Genomic DNA, 17,012 nt, shown 5'->3' on the forward strand with positions numbered 1-17,012 from the left:
TCCCTGCCCCGCCCCGCCCCGCTTAAAAATGGAGCCAATAAATTCAGGTATACTTTTCTATGGGCAATCTCCCTAAAGGAATATGCCTTCTATTACAAATGGCCTCTAATTAAGGAGTTCTTTAATTAGATATAAAGGTTGCCTTATGACTGAAAACTAACTTCAGCTCCTATTTAGAAAGGAAATGTTGGTCAAGAATCTTATTTCTAGTTAAAATTCCCTCTATTTTGAGAGCAGAACTGAAAGTTTTTCACTATTACATCTTTTATTTTAAATCTATTCTTAAAAATTAGGAGTTGCACGCAAATTAGTTAAAACATACTGCAGTGCTTTCAAACTTCTGTCATGAAAACCTTGATGGCAAATTAACCAACACCCCCTGCAACTCAAATAGAAGAACATGCTTGTAATTTTGTTATAAAGCTATCAAGACAGACTATGGGCTGCCTAATGCTGCCAGAAAGAGCTTGCTTACAGCCCAATAACCAAAAAGTATTTGTATAAAATGTTACCCATAGTCAAAGAAATTTAGACATGTCTTTGATGAACCTATGCTGCTTCACAAGTACAAAGAGAAAACAGCAAAACTGAATTCACTTTTCTTTCACCTCCTGAAGTTTCAGCCTTCCAGGAAAAAAATATACTCACCCACCCAAGTTTTCTTTCCTGAAATGGAATTTTGCCTATCTTTGCTCTACATAACCTCTAGAATAGCTGATACCTTTTGCCAATATGCATATCTTAGATAAAAGCTTAGAGGATAGCACCAGTTACCAAGCTAACAGCAAGGAAAATAGAGATTAATAGTCTCCCATCCACCACCATGGAAGTCGTCTATTCTGAATGAGTTGAGTCTCAAAGCTGTGAGAGCTGAAGGGAAGATTTAAACGTCAATAGGAAAGTTTTCAGGTAGTTATAAGATCCACAGTGATAGAACTTGCCTACTAATGCCCACCATATAAGAAACAAATTGAGGTTCTGTAGAAATTAAGAATACTTACAGGGATAATTCAGAAAGCAGTATATGCATGAGATGTTCATTACTGATAGCTAACAACATTTAGAGGTTCAAAAGGGGAGATAGCTAAATGTTTGTTTTAAGGTTTTAATATGAGACACATGACATAATGAAAATATAGTTTTAATAATGATTTGGCTTCTGGAAGAGGATATGTGCTGTTCTGACTTGCTTTAATGATGATATTTTACTTCGTCAAATAAGGTGTTAGACACCCAAGAAAGAGACTTTTCCCACTAACACATTCATTTTGTCACCTACAAATACAGAAATTAAGATTACGTGTTGTTCAAGCAAGAGGCACACTGCCACTAAGAGATCATGATTTTAGGGGTCAGTCACAAGCACAGAGGAAGTCGGGTCTTGGATTGCTGCTCTTAGCTCTTACTATTCAGCTGTTAATGTCCATTTACACAGTGCTGTTTGCTAACCCAAAGAGCAGAGCTCTGACAGAAACTTGGGAAACTTGAGGAAACAAACAAGCAGGCACCAAATAAAGATCTTTAAACCACTTTAAAAAATATCTTTGCTAGCTATGCTTACATTTTCTATTTCAAACTTTGCTTTCTCCATGGATTTCCATAGACATAACTAATTCATATCATTTCAAGTTGAACACCAAGCGCTTGAAGACCTTTGTTCTCTGTAAGAGGGACACAAACTACTTAAAGCTGTAACAATTCCTCGCAGATGGTTTTAAGTATCTTGATTTTTATTTCTACAAGTATTTTAATCCTTTAGTTTTCATCTTCCAGAATGAATAGTCAATATTCATCTATAAAAATTTTATGCACCATGCCAAACAAAAATATACCTTTATTTATTCTTATGGGACTGAAACATTTAAAGATTTATGCACTAGGCTAGACAGGAAGCCTGTGTGAACAAGGTCTAAACTACTGTCTGCAGTAAATCTAGTCTGCATAAGGGAAAAAATGTCATCAGGCCTTAAGCATCACAGAAGCAGGCACCTTAACTATTTTTGTATTATAACAAAAAGTTTCATGCAACAGCAAACCCTCCAATTTTATACAACAGAGGCAGAAAGAGCTGAGATGGACAAATGGACCAAGAGATCCCTCTCCTACTGCTATTCCTATACCCAAACTTCTTCATGTGCCGATGACAGAAGATGAAAAAAGCAATCTAGCATGACAACCCAAAATACAAACTCAGAACTACAATAGACATATGAAAATGAGGGACCTGCAGTAGTAGTTGAGAATAGCTATGAGAAGGGCAGAGATATACTGGAGACTCCAAATTTGGAATCCTGTTCTGTGTCAAGGTAGTCAGCCTGTTTCAGATCACAAGAACGTCAGAATCAGAGGGAGACAACATAACAGGAAAGCATTCAACATTGCTGGCAGATATCCTGAAAAGATGCTTTGCAAGACATACTGTGGCATCAAGATACTATTCAAGAATCTGCCCTTCTCCAACTCCACATTGTTCTATATTTCCTCTACATTTAGAAAAGAAACAACAGCTCTCAGGACCTCTGGTCACAGCAAGTTAAAGCAGCTGCCAGTTAAGACCAATTCTGGTCAAGGAAAACTCACATAAAGATTCATCTTTCTCAAAATATATTGGCAGATGGAGATCTTGCAAATCACAGCAGATGAAAGAATGTCTTAATTAACTGAAAACTAAAGAAACTGAGTTTTCAGGCCCTATTGAGATTACCTGCTTCAGAGAAAATTCAAGAAATGGGTAAAACTGTTACCCAAAGCAGGATTGCTACAGTCACTGTACAAGCACAGCCTGTTTCCAACACTTCTTCGCAGCTATCTAGTCAGGAAGCTGCAGCCTCAAAGGAATTCTTAGAGAGAGGTCAGGTCTTCTGAATAGCAGGAGTTATTCTTAAAGCAAAATATGGATGCTTCGCAAAACCTATAACATTCCAAATGTGTTGTTTTTCTAAAAACATTCTGTTCAATCTTGAGTATGCTCGTAGCCAGTTTTCAGCACACAAACATGTAAAAAATTACTGTCAAGTAAGAACTTTGATATCATTAAACACACAGAAAACAGCAGTTTAACTTCACTGTATCTTCTGTCCTTGTTACCATAAACAACATTGAAGTTACATAAACAACTCCCTCTAGGTTGAAAAGCAACCTACAAAAAGGACAAAAACCTCCCTAAGTCAGAACTTTTTATGCCAATAAGAGTACTACTAGTTAACCTGGAATCACAAAGCATGCTACGTCAAAGGTTTCATATAGTAGCTCTACATCAAATACTTTTTTTTAAAACTGAGGTATTAATACACTATATTTAAATCAATTATGTGCAACATGACCTTCAGGACAGAAGCTGGATCATCTTTAACAGTGTGGTCTTGGTTATCACCAAGACTAATGTTCAAAGGAACTGGTTCAGCTATTTACTTACTCTAGAGGTAGTTTTGTGCTCCAGACTTGCTCCAAAGGTTTTTTCTATCCATTCCTTAAAAGTTGGTAATACCATACCACCTAATCTGTACCTGAAAAGTCAATATTACATAGGGTCATTTTAAATTAAAAGAATGTATGTCAGATACACTTCTTTCGATTCTACGTATGCACAAACAGAAGTTTAAAATCAAATGCTTTACCTACAAGCCTATAAAGCTTCTGCACATTTGGTTTTCATGGAATTGCACTTTTTGTTGCATTTAACTGTTCTGTGCTTCGCACAAAATCAAACTGTCAACATCTTAGGTATTACTTTTCTTCACAATCTTTGGGAATTATGGCATAAGGTTTTTCAGATATCCCACCCCACATCTTTAGGTTTAAGAAGGGTCTCTCTTAGTAGTGCAGAAAGTGTCATAGTTTGCATGCTAGTTACAGGTAGAGGACATGTGTAAGGACACACTGCAGTGTAATCAGCACTCTTAAGACACACCAATCCAGCTCCATACACTTTACATTTTTTTCAAGAAAAACAGTTAAAGGTTCCTCCCTCATCAGCAGAATGCATCAGAATCCATCAAGCAATGTAAAATTATTTCTATGACAAACTCTTTGGCAAGAGTTTAGCCATGTGACAAAGACTTACAGACAAGGGACAGAGAAGCTGTTTGTGACCATGCGTACCATATGAAAACAAATAAGGCTGGGGACACAAACAGGTAGAAACTACTGCTATTAACTGTATACAATATAGCCTTGTGCACGTTTACGTATGCGCAAGCACTCTCTGAAGAGAAAAAGGACCTTTCTTTGGTATTAATATTTTCAGCATCTGAAAATCTTTTCTATAGTTTTCACCTGAATCACTGCATTAGGCCTAAAGGGTCTTCCTTCTAAAATTATTCAGCCACTTAATCCAGTTATGACCCTATCCTTCACAGTTGTTGCAATCAACTCTACAACTAAGTCACCTATTACACAGATCAATTACTTTTGTTTCTTCATCTCGACTACCTCCCAGTTCTCCTATCGTAAAAAACCCTACTCTGTTCCTAGGGATAAAAGGCTACAACCATATCTCAACTCAAACTAGACTGTTCACCTTGGAAGGCAGCATTCAGTTGTTCCTCAGGTGACAGCTATTACTGTTTCATCATACCCATATGAAGCAGTTAAATTAATACTATGCAAAGGAAAGTGCAGTAATCAATGAAAGTTTAACACATTTGCATCAGCAACTTGCAACAAAGGTACAGATGGACTCAAGTCAGCATGGTGTGTCTTCCTCTCCATCATACTTTTTAGTATTGCCAATGTATTACATAGCTAGCTTGCAAGGGTAGCCTTCATCACTTACTCAAAGGGCAAATTAAAGCTAATCAAAAAACCAACAACTTAAGTCAAGACAGACATAAGTCACAGCATAGGAGGAGTTAGTGAGTTTACTGCACAGAATGTAAAGCGTGGCTGCTCAGGAAGCAAGCTTTGTATGTACACTGACAGTGCAAGAAGCCCCCTAAAGACCTCCTCCCCCCACCCACACCCCCCCAAAAAAACAGGTTTAGTCGCTCCAACTAGCAAGTATCATCTATCCCTGGAGAGATGGTAGAGTCTAATAAGAAGATTATTTCACACATGGAAAAAGCATGGTTTGTTGGGAAAGTCAACATTGCTTCCATAAAGGGAAATCTTCTTTCGCTAACCTTTGGAGTTCTATCAGGGTGTAAAAAGAGAAAGTGAATAAAGGGGATACAGTGAATATTAAATACCATACTCCTTTATACTTCCACAGGTGTTCACCCAAAAAGCTATTTAAGAAACTACACTGCTACAGTACTGAAGGAAAGATTCTTCTACAGGTTGAAGTATAAAGTAAAAAGCAAAGGGCAGAGTTTATTGATCACTGTCCTATGACAGACTCAGGACTGCAGCTTGTCACACACTGGTACTGGGACCAGTTTTACATAATGTCTTCATCAGTGATCTGGATTCACCAGTAGATTCTCCAACTACATGACTAATATTAAGCTCTTTTGGGGAGACAGATACACCACCAATAGAAACTCAGGACCTTAAAAAACCTGAGCAGACAAATGAAGATAGAAGATAGGATGTAGATAATTGAAAAAAAAAAAAAAAAAAAAAAAAAAAAAAAAAAAAAATTTGCAGAATCAGACTGGTACTCAGTATAGAAAATCATGACATTTTCACTGACAGCATGCAGCAGCCAACACTGCTATGCATCAGCTGGGCAGGTATAAGAAAGAAAACCGTTCATCTCTCTGCTGCTCTGTAGAACCCTGGTGTATCCACACCTTGAGTGCTGCATGCAGTTTTTGCCCCTGTATCTCCAAGATGTAGTGGAGCTAGAGATGGTTCAGAGAACAACTGTAAAGACCAAGTGGCCTTACAAGCAGACACTAAAGGGCCCAAGACTCATCAGTATGGAGACAGAGTGGAAGAGAAGACACAACTGAGTCTTATATAAATCAATAAAGCAGCAGATAGGCTGAAGAACTATCACCTCATCCTGTAACACAGTAAGGGATACCTGGTTTAAAACACGAGTACTTCACAGAACAGTGACCTGGAACTTGCTGCCACGGGATGCTATAGAGGCGGACAGTATCAGCAGACTTGAAATCTATTAGACAAATTTATGGACAACAGATCTGTAGCGGATACCTAAAAGGACTAGGCATCTACACATTTACAGGTGCTTATTCTATTCTCACTGCAGACACTCCTTTTACCACTGTGACAAACTATTCCATAGGAACTGCACTGATGTGACCTAACAGGGCATTTCTAAGATTACCTATTAGACAGGAAGAATGAAGATGGGGGAAAACTGCCATTCTCCCCCCATTCTAGAACAGTCTCGATGCTTCCTCCTGAAAAAAAAAAAAATCCAACTCCGGCCCTTTACCTTTTTTCCTTCAAAGCACACTGCATAGATTCTGTGCAGCATAACCTACCCCAGATAAACTAAAAGTATCAGGTGAAAGAATGAGTCACAAAGTCACATGAGTCAGAATCCTGGAAAAAAGGCAAGAGGTCACCAAGAACTCCCTAATTTTATACAGTCAACTCAAGTGCCTAAAATAAGACTTTGCATTTTAATCTGGGACTGAAAATGAAGAAATCAAGGATTGAAGCACTCAATATCCCAGTTAGCTTTTTACAGCTTTGACTCAAACTAGCTCATACTAGTTTACACAAACTCAAAGGTCAGGAGTAAATTTTTCTGAAGAACATTACTTATTTCAAACTTATTTCTCTTCCTTATTCTTTTTCTTTATTCTTACAAAAAGCAAATTTTTTAAACCAGGGAAGAGAATGTAAGACCACTTTCTACTGAGGCAGAAAAAAATCCCAAGATGTCAAATGACAGGCTTAAATCCCACTGGAAGAAAGTTAAGAGATCCCCATTTAATTTTAATGTTATTTCCTAAAAAAAATTATATTTCTCAGAAAAACAAGCTGGCTGTAGAAAGGGTTAGTAGGCAATAAATCAGAAGAGTTTGAAAAACTGAAGAGCAGTTTTCATATTTAAGCTCAGAGGATAAAGTAGCTCCATGTACAACGGTTAAGAAACCTAAAACACAAATTGGAAGTTTAATAGAGCAACTTGTTGATGCTCAAGAGATTCTCAAAACTACACTAACCTGTTGCATGTTATCTAAAGCTCTAGAATATGGTGCAGATTTTCAGTTTGATTCCATTCTCCAAGGGACATTTAATGCATAGAGTATATCAAGTTACAGAGAAGACTCACATTAATTTGTCTTTATAATACTTTTAATAAACCTTCCAATAAGCCACACAGTCTATTTTACTACAGGTTTGATTACTGTGTATAGAATTTGGGAAACTTGTTAAATGCAGAACAACTAATAATCTATTCTATGAGACAAAGCAAGGTTTTTTGCCTTCTTTAGATTAACTAAATAGTGCAGTTCTTAAACTCTTTTCAAAAAAATATTAAACAAGGTACTTCAGTTATATTAATCTTCAACTTACCTTTTTCCTGTGAATTCTGCTTGACCCTTCTTATTGAAGATGAATTTGGAGTCATTATATCCCCATCCATTCCACTTCAGAAGTTCTTGCCTTAAAGGAAGAAAAATATAGAAGTACAAATGTTATCATATTGTAAACCCAAAATGATTTACAGATACAAAACTTTGGAAAAAAGTCTTATCAGCTAGCAATTCAAGAAATCAAGTACATATCAAAAGTGCATAGCTTAATAGAGCGAAGAGTAATTCTGCAGCAACAACCATTACTCCTTCAGATTGCACCTTAAGACTTGCAAAGGCAAAATGTTTTATAAAAACAACCACCAGCTTAAATCAATACACACTACATGGCATCATTCTCAAACTTGCAAGAGTAATGTTTGAAAGATGTTTGTTTTTAAGACTATACATAAATACTAGCACAAAAATACATAATAGCTGAATATTTTCAGAATAAAAAAAGACAGCTAGCATTATTATTTCCTGTCAAGAAAGTAATTCTAAATTTTAGTTTGACATCATTATGGTAATCCCACTGCACTCTTAGTAACATTCACTTGATGAGGCATTCAGACATGCCTAAACTGAAAATATATTTTCCATTAAATGAAATTCAATTCAAAATATATTTTGAAAAGTCAAAAAAACAAAATCAAACCAAAAACTGCAAGAATAACATACTAAAGACAACCTGAATGTGTCACCATAAGAAACGGACTAAAAAACACAACTGCCAAAATACAACCACAAAATTGAAACACCTTAAACACAACCATACCAAAACAAAGGATCTCGATTATCATAAAGTCAGAAGTAAATCAGTGTAAACATATTTAAGACTTAGATACACAAAGAGTAATTACATATTAATCTAACTTTGCCTAAAAAGTTTGCCATTTATTTACATTAGAAATTAAGTACTGACCTAACAAATGAATTTTAGTTATTAAAAAGGCACTTAAGTCTGAAAACAGATGATTTATCTCACTCCACTACAGTGAATGTAGCTCTTTTCTTTAACTGTATGATGTAAGATGATCAAGGGTTACCATTTCAAAAAGACCTCATGATTCAGAGAAAGAACTGCCTCAAGTCAGTTTTAACTCTAGTATTACATATAACTGGTTGATGATTGATTAGCAAAAGCCTTCACTATAAAGATAACATTAACATAGGCTGCTGATATAGCCAGTGTTCTATATAATTAAAGACTTGGCTTAATCAAAATTCATTTTCTTCAAACTGCCTGTACACAAGGTTTTAATCAATCAAATGGAATGTATTTCATTACAATTGTTTGAATCAGACATTTAGCACTTTAAGCAAACTTTATAGAGCAGTTTTGGGGTTTTTTTTTAGGAAGATGTTATTTATTAGTTGACATATTATTCAGCAGAGGTACAAGCAGTTCTGCAATATAGAAGTCAGAGCGGTATGCTGTTCTTCCCCAGGTCTGTCTCACTAACCCAGCTCCCTCAAGTATGGGAAATACACTTAAATACCTGCTCTGCAATTCCTCATCTCTCCAGCTTACATCTGGAAACTAAAACTGTAATTAGACAGCATAATAAGAAGCAGAAGGCAAACAAGGAAAAAAGTCTTTTTCTAGTCACAAGTGTCATAACAACATTCCTCCCTCTTCTTCATTTTCATACTGCCCTTTTTCAGATTTATACCGTCACCATTCCTTTGAAACAGCTTTTCACACCCCAGCTCGTGCAGCACTCCCAACTGTCCTCTGTAATGCCCTGATGTAGCAATTAGACCTACCTGCCAGATTAACACTATGCATCATGTTTACCTTGGTGTTCAAGAATGATCCAATCTGTGACTGAGCAATCTATGTAGCCTTCTACATTTCGCAACTTTGTCATTCCCAAAATCTCAGTGTTAAACTCATTCCAAAAGAGTATAAAGGGCAGAAAGAATTGCTGAGCATCTGCAGACCTAAGCACACGTTAAAAAGCTCCATGTACAAGCAGTCAATGTATCCAAACCTGGCTCTGAGACAAGGGACTCGAACTACACATGACCTGCAGCTAGTATGTACCACCATTATACCTACCTAGAGGATATATAATTTGTGAAAGTCTAACACTTCAGTATTTCATACCACCTGAAACAAAATTTTCCTGGAAGTAATAGTTTCCATCCTCATTCTTTAAAAAAAAAAAAAAATAAAATAAAAAATCAAGAATTTGATGGCAAAACAACAACAAAAACCCCTGAATATCATCTGAATAACTCAAAACAAATTAGAAGGTTTCATGCTTCACCCTGGAAAAGGAAAGATGCTCATTTTGGCTTACTCAGCTGACATGTTCATGCTACACATGTTCTATGTGTAGCAAGACATCATTTACATTACCTTCTATTTTTCTTCCCAGCCCCTGCTTCAAGAATATATATAGGCAAGACAAGTTCATCACCATTTGGTATTACTCTTGCTTTAAGCTTGATGCCACTCAGCTCTGTATTGTACTTTAATTGTCTCATTTAAAGAGAACACCTTTCCTACTCAGCAGATTGGCTTCAACAAAGCATCAAACTCACTACTTTCAACTTTGACAGAGATATGGAATATTTTAGATAGAAATAGTAGGCAATGCCCAGTTCTTTCTTGCTTTCTAACTTAAAAGCCAATACTGAAGTACTATAAAGCAAAGCTTGCTTAACTTTTTCTAATATATATTTTTATATATATACAAAATTATATTGCCTGAAGGGAAAAAAATGAAAGTAAACAAGTTACCATGGAAGCAGTGACAATAGGAGATAAACAGCATGACTAGGTTAAGTGAACTTAAAATATTTCACTTTTAGCACAATGCCCAACACTAAAATACTACTTTGACTTGATGCAATAAAGATTTCCCCAGCAAAATATTTGTTCAACAAGTATTTTCTGCATTTTTCTGGAAAACTGGCTATGGAATAATCAAGGAGATATTGGGCAGGACATTGTTCAGGTCACAGCACAAGGCACTATATTAAGTCCCCAAATGACGACTTAGGTGCCCACAAACTGGGCAGACGCTCATGAGATAGCAGAGTGCCCAGCCTGGGGAGGGCAGGACGGCTGCCCTGGGAACTAGTGCTCCTGTGGCATCCAATCACTCAGCTGGGCAGGTGGAGGCCTCTGGACCTACACTATTTCAACAAAACTGTACCTACCAGCACCCTCGTGTTTTAGTGAGAGGCACTGTGACTGGCTGAAAAAGTTCTTGTCTATCCCTAGGAAACAGAAGAGCAAGCACAGGGTCTCCCACAGGTATCCACGCTCAGCATCTGAAGTTCAACCCATGTGGAAATTAAACTGTGAATATAATTTTCCAGTAGTTTCAAATTTACATCACAAGTACATCACAATCACAATTACAACTGCCAGTCAAGAAGAGTTTTATACTGCAAAAGTATCACCAACAGTTACAGAGTCTTTTATTTTCCAAGGTCTAAAGCACATAGATATTACAACACCAGAATTAAACAGAGATTTTTCGCTCATGGTGGTTATGAGATTATGTTCAATGAAATATCAGAACCAAGACAGAGTCATGAATGAACCCCAAACACTGCCATCACATGATTTAAAGAACAGAATTGCCTCATTACATAGACATACCATCTAAGTGCATAAATATCAAAACTTCCCCCTTCTCCAAAATAATCTGAAGATCTGGTACTTTATACACAAAACCAAGACATATGAGCTAATTTACTCAAAGGACAAGTTTAACATATTTTCTTCAGAGAAAAGCAAAATGAAAGTGCAGTTCAACCATCAATGCAACTCGGAGCACAGCCAAGATGCTCACATCAATTTCCTCACAATAACCACCAGCATCTTCAATTCAATCACCAGCTGATGCTGAGCATTAAAAGAACATATACACAAAATACTCAGACACTCCTGTTCCATGATCCAAGAACCAGCACATTCTTGAAAATGAGCTTACAGTGGCAGTTTTAAGGGCTACCACATGGCTAAAGCACCAGTATTTGCCTAATGTAACACTGCAAAAAAGTCCTGCAGGTTGTAGAGTTCTTGCAGAACTCAGCACATCGGTGCAGTAAGACTGAGGCAGTGTTATGGTGCTAAAGGGTTACAACAACAAGACATTACCCACCAAACAAACTCCTCAAAGCCTACCTCAGGTGGACTTTTGGTTACCAACTCAGACCACCAGCTGGAAATTCAGAATCCTTTCCACAGAAGATACCAGAAGGTCACTCTCCCTCTCCTCTGGAGCAATCTCCCTGTTGGGGTTATATAGTCACACTTCTCAACCAACACAGCAAGCCACTCCAAGAGTGGTTTTGAAGCCAGTAGTAAATTAGCATCAGGGTTCTGGAAATTAGGAAAGGAAATGCAGCCCAAGGTATCCCTTCAAGAACCGCTTTGTGAAGGCATGATTTATCTGGAAAAGAATGTAATGCTGCAGGCAGGGAGTGTCTGCTGTGTTTGTCATTCTTCTTCCCTCTTGGAGGATTTTCCCTGCAGCAAATCAAACGTAATCACTCTCAAGCATGAAGTCAAATAACATCTGTTTTATAACCTTAGACACATTCAGGTTCTGCAACCCACACTTTCAGCTAAAGCCCTGAAGCGGCACACACCTGATTCAGTTGCTGTTCTGTTTGCTGAAATAGCAACACAAATTGGGATCCACAGTTTAAATTCACAGTAAGCAGCCAATGCAGACAAGATTTTAGGCATAAAACTTCAAGGGTTTAGGTACTCAAAAGCACAGTGTGCTTTTTTTAAAAAAAAAAAAGTTCTGATAAAACAAATGTTAACTCTCCTTCCATATGGTTCCTAACCTCAACTATTTCACTACTCTTCATTTCACCACACTGTAATAAGCAAAGCCCCAAGGAAATTGGTGTTTCTCTAGTGCGCTTTCTATGAAAGCTTAAGTCAGTTAGGGTGTATTAAGGATTCAGGAAAGCCAAGACATTATAACTAGACTTCTCAGTGTACACTTAGTCAAATTATGTTTCTTATGCAACAGAACACTTTACTAGAAGCTATCTCTATTCCACCTACTACTTCAGTTGACAACAGTTTCATTTTTATCTTTTAAGAGACTGCTCTACTACAAAAATGCACATATATGGTTACTTCCAGGCAGTAAACACTGAAAGATTTTTCAAACACTACAGATCAGTCTTTTGAGAAGTATTTTTTGAAAGCTTGCAAGCCCAGGAAATCTACTTCACTACCTCAAAAAAATCCCACAAGTTAATGAAAGAATCAACTGCCTGCCATTTATTTGCTCAAGCAAAACAAGCTCCGTTCCTGAACATCACCGTTTTACCTATTGTACGGAAAATTTTTAGCATGCTCTGTAGTAAATACATCAGGTGACCGCTGAAGAAAACTTTTTGGCTTATACCATCAACCCTGAAGACTTGACAGTGACAGCCCAATTTTGGATATAACAACACTACAGAGGCATCATGAATGTTCATCACATTGAGCCTACAACTGATTTTTAACTTCACATTATCTGTTCTCCACAAAGAGATGCAGTAACATTTCAGGAAAGTCTGGTTGGCTGCAACCTGTTGTGTTACACATGCCCTTACTTTACTCCAACTTGAAGTAGCTTCTAGGAAGTCCAAGTAATGTCTATTGCATTAACAGATCATTCTATTCAGTTTCAATAAACAAATCAAGTTTAAATAAATAGCTATATATACACACACACATTCATATTCTTGTACAAAACAGTTCAGATCTCAGTAGATATCAAGTCGTCAATCTACAGAATTCTTTCAGTTTTTGCTGTAAACTGCTGCCTGTTTTCATATAATAATCCATATTGTACTTTACATATTAAATGTATTTTACACTTCTACCTAGGGTTTTTCTAATAAAATTTAACCGATATATCTAGTTTGGTTTATTTGCTAACAAATGATTTAACAATACATATTACTTAAATTCTTACAGATTTCTTACATTTCATTAGCCTTGACTAGTAATTAACGGCTTTGATGGCATCACAGAGCTTCTGTGAACTGCCACATCTTCCTCAATACAGCAGGCTCTTACTCTTCTGATTTGTTAAGACTCTCTAGTGGCACTAGCCCTTTCCTTCTTTGTCCTAAGTTTCCACCACCTTAAGCTCAGAAGTCAGCTGTGCCAGGATTCAGTTTAGCATCAAGTATTGCTTAAACACTGTTGTCTAAAGAGTTAAGTGTTTATAATAAAGATTGCTGAGTATTGGTAAGACAGGAAGCCTCTGATGTTAAATTCAAGTAGTATCAACTGTTCAGAAGTTAATTCACATTGCTGCTTAATAAAGACATTACCAGCAAGAATTGCAAGTCTGTATGAGGGTACGCCAATATTAACACATTACCCTGAACAACCTGGGTGTGAACTTCACACAGAGCAGGCAGCTGGCTATACACTTATCCCTTGGTTTACCCCAGATAACAGTAAACCCATAATAAAAGAGACCCACAAGCTTCTCTTCATCCCACAGGAAGGAAGCCTCTCCACAAAGGAGAGGAAAATCAGGAAATCCTGCCCTGCTTTCTCTTGCTCCAGGACAGAAAAATTTTAAGCCTACAAGCTAGAGTCAACATTTAGTTACACTAAATCAATACTCCCTTTTAACAAGGACTAATTGTTTAGAATATTATAATACAAGCTTTTATGGCAAGATTAACATCAGTGCATGCTCCACCTCCAAGGCACTTACTTTCTAGCATTCATAACAGTTACTCTGGTACAATCGTGTTCCTGGCAGTTGTAGCACCTTACTGTTTTCACAGCAGTACAAGTTGAACACTTTGCGTACTTAATCTTGAAAATAACTAATTTTTTTAACTTACGTCTCACCAGGAAACGGAGTTTACTAAGAACCTGTCTACAAAAGTCAACAGCATAAGAGTTGAGAAAAAGTCATTTCAAGGAAGAATTCTTTTCCAACTTAATTTTCTGAGTAAAGTTTTTCAGCATGTGCATCATCCTGTTAAGGCTTCAACACATTGTATAACTATGATCCCCATCTTCCACTGTAACACTGAATTAAAATACAAAATTCAAACCAGGAATGCCAACAATAAATAACATCTCTGCACTCTTACAGTACCTAAGGTTCCCCTCAACAGGGTACTCAGATGAGTATAGAGTTGCTTGTCTTTTTAGGGGAATTTTCCCATCTCAGTAACCATCATTTTTAAAATTAGGAAGCATATTACAATCTTTAAATACTTCAATTGACAAACACATTGTTTAGCCTTCAGAGGCATTTTTATATGGAAACAGGAACAGTTAGATGGGCACCCAAAGACTCTCAGTCAATTCCACATACTCTCTTTCCTCCCCTCACTGGTGATGAATGTCTGGATAAGATCCTCAACAGTTTGGTTTTTGAACTATCAACAAGAAAGCCATGCTTCTGGCAGGTCACTGCCTAATGACTATTGGCTAAAATTTTCTGTGATCAGAGACATACATCTAAAGGACTAAAGAGGGTGTTTTTTTGGTTATAGAAAGTCCTCTATTCTGCAGAAGAAATGCAACGTGAGGAGAGTGCACCTAAATCTGGTACAACAGTGTCTAGCTCTGACACAATTTCAAACACTACAATAAAGATATAACTAGCATAATGAATGAAAATTTTGCTTAAAGTACTTTTGGCTGCAGCTTTGCTAGGAAAAACAAGTATTACTTCAAAAGAGGCAGAAAAGCTGAATCATCATACAGAAGACTGCAAGAAAAAAGCATCTGGGTTTAGATTATCCTAATGTTGTTGATAAAAGCCATGCGGTATCACTGTACCCACCTATAGGTCAGTTATTTTTATCAGATTTTTCAATCAACCTTCTAGGTCTCATTAATAGATCAACCAGCTTCAGATTAGCTTGAAGTCACTAAAACAGGACTCAGGTGTTCATCACTTGCCACCTCCAAACCAGTACAGGCAACAGAATTGTCTTTCTCCCCATCACTCACTTCAAAACCTGGGTATTATCCTCAAACACAAGTTCTATGTAGATCCTCATATCCATGCTATATTTAAGTATCAGAATTTTCACATGCAACATCTCAAATGTGTTTCAACCTAATCTCAGATGTTTAGAGGGAATCTTAAAACAGAGATACAGCTCCCTTTAAGGTTTCTTTTGTTTCTACACATATAAAAAGGCTGGGCTCTAGGTTTATCAAGACAGTTGTACCTATGGTGTGAACCAAGCTTTCAGAAGCTCCCTTACACCCACAGCAAAGTATCCAGCAACTGTACCATTTTGATTATAAACCCCTTGAAGCAACATAATTTTTATTCTTAATCCAGAACAAGTTATTCAGAGTTTTAAAATGATGATCCTATAGCAAATGCCACTACGGGAGAACAACATCAATAACTTGTAGAAGTACAGATGTTAAATTCACTGTGCCTGTGTTTCCACAGAGAAAGAAGCAGCCCTTGAGTCACACGCATCTTCTCTCCTGCTCTTCGAGGGTGTAATGACTGGCTGTAGAAAATAAGCAATAACCCATTTAAATTAAATCCCTGTATTTATTTCAGAATCAATGATTTCTTCCTAAATTCAAACCAAAGAGAAACTCAGTATGGAAGGCAACAATTTTGGAATGACCCATTTCTCCCAGTGAGCTACACTGTTCGACACGCTGCTACAAAAACATCAAACGCCCCTCAGTGAGAGCTAAAGGCTTTCAAAGTTGTTAACATCTGACTACATGCTCGTGACATTCCAGTCCTCCCAAAGCAAGCACGCTCAGCTTGTGACCCTGGGCCACAAATGGCCTGTTAGTGTAATTTAGGCTGTCCCTTACTCTCTTCTTGAAAGAAACTATGGGCTGAATGGATTTTCCTCAAAGAAGCTGCAACTCTCTTATCCACTACTTGCCTTATCTGTCTCTTTACTGCTTCCATTCACTAACATACTAGCTCCTGTATGCAGCTCGATGGAGGGCAGTAGGTCGCCTATAACCTAAACCTTAAAATGCTCTTATAGGGTAGCAAGCCAACAGACATATAGAAAATCCACAGCCAAGAAATGGGAAATCACATAATACCAGTTCACCCCAGCAATTACATGAAACTATATAATGGTATTACAATTGTAGCATTTAAAAGAATCTACTAGAAAGATAAACCCAAGAGCCAGTGAAACAGTTCTGAACTGTACAATTATTTGTCTTTCCTTGGTCCCATATGACCTGAGATTCCTTACTACAAAACACGGTATGAGACAGAAAAGGTAGTTAATATGCTTAAAACGATTCATTTCTAAGAAACTTGAGTTAGAGCCTAACAAACGGACACAGTTTCAGCAGCATTCATACACAGTGAAGGTTTCGTATGTCTGTGAACAGAGGAGGACTGACAGCCCATACACAACCCTCGCTTCCCACACGTGCTGCATTCTTCACTATAGCAACCTCAAAGCACTTTACAAACACTGAACCTCTTCTCCAGTTATTAAGGTGACTACGAACCACTTCCCATTTTAACACAATTCCGCTTACTACAGAAACAAGGAAGAGGCTGAAGACCACCTTCTTTCGGCTGCCTCCAGCCCCTACAGCGG

The 17,012-nt window shown here is 37.3% G+C and overlaps 1 protein-coding gene across 1 annotated transcript in view; it reads right to left on the reverse strand.

The window, feature by feature from the left end:
• The window catches only part of AGPS (alkylglycerone phosphate synthase), a 54,349-nt gene extending 38,882 nt beyond the window's left edge, over positions 1–15,467 (reverse strand). Inside the window, exons 1-3 of the mRNA XM_026852433.1 lie at positions 15,412–15,467; positions 7,441–7,530; positions 3,416–3,506 (exon numbers count right to left, since the gene is read on the reverse strand). Of these exons, the coding sequence (XP_026708234.1) occupies positions 3,416–3,506; positions 7,441–7,530; positions 15,412–15,467 (237 nt within the window). The remainder of the gene's footprint in view (positions 1–3,415; positions 3,507–7,440; positions 7,531–15,411) is intronic.
• Between the last annotated feature and the right edge of the window lie 1,545 nt (positions 15,468–17,012).

Source organism: Athene cunicularia, assembly GCF_003259725.1.
Source record: "Athene cunicularia isolate RWA chromosome 7 unlocalized genomic scaffold, athCun1 chr7_part1, whole genome shotgun sequence".
In the NCBI taxonomy this organism is placed as follows: Eukaryota; Metazoa; Chordata; class Aves; order Strigiformes; family Strigidae; genus Athene; species Athene cunicularia.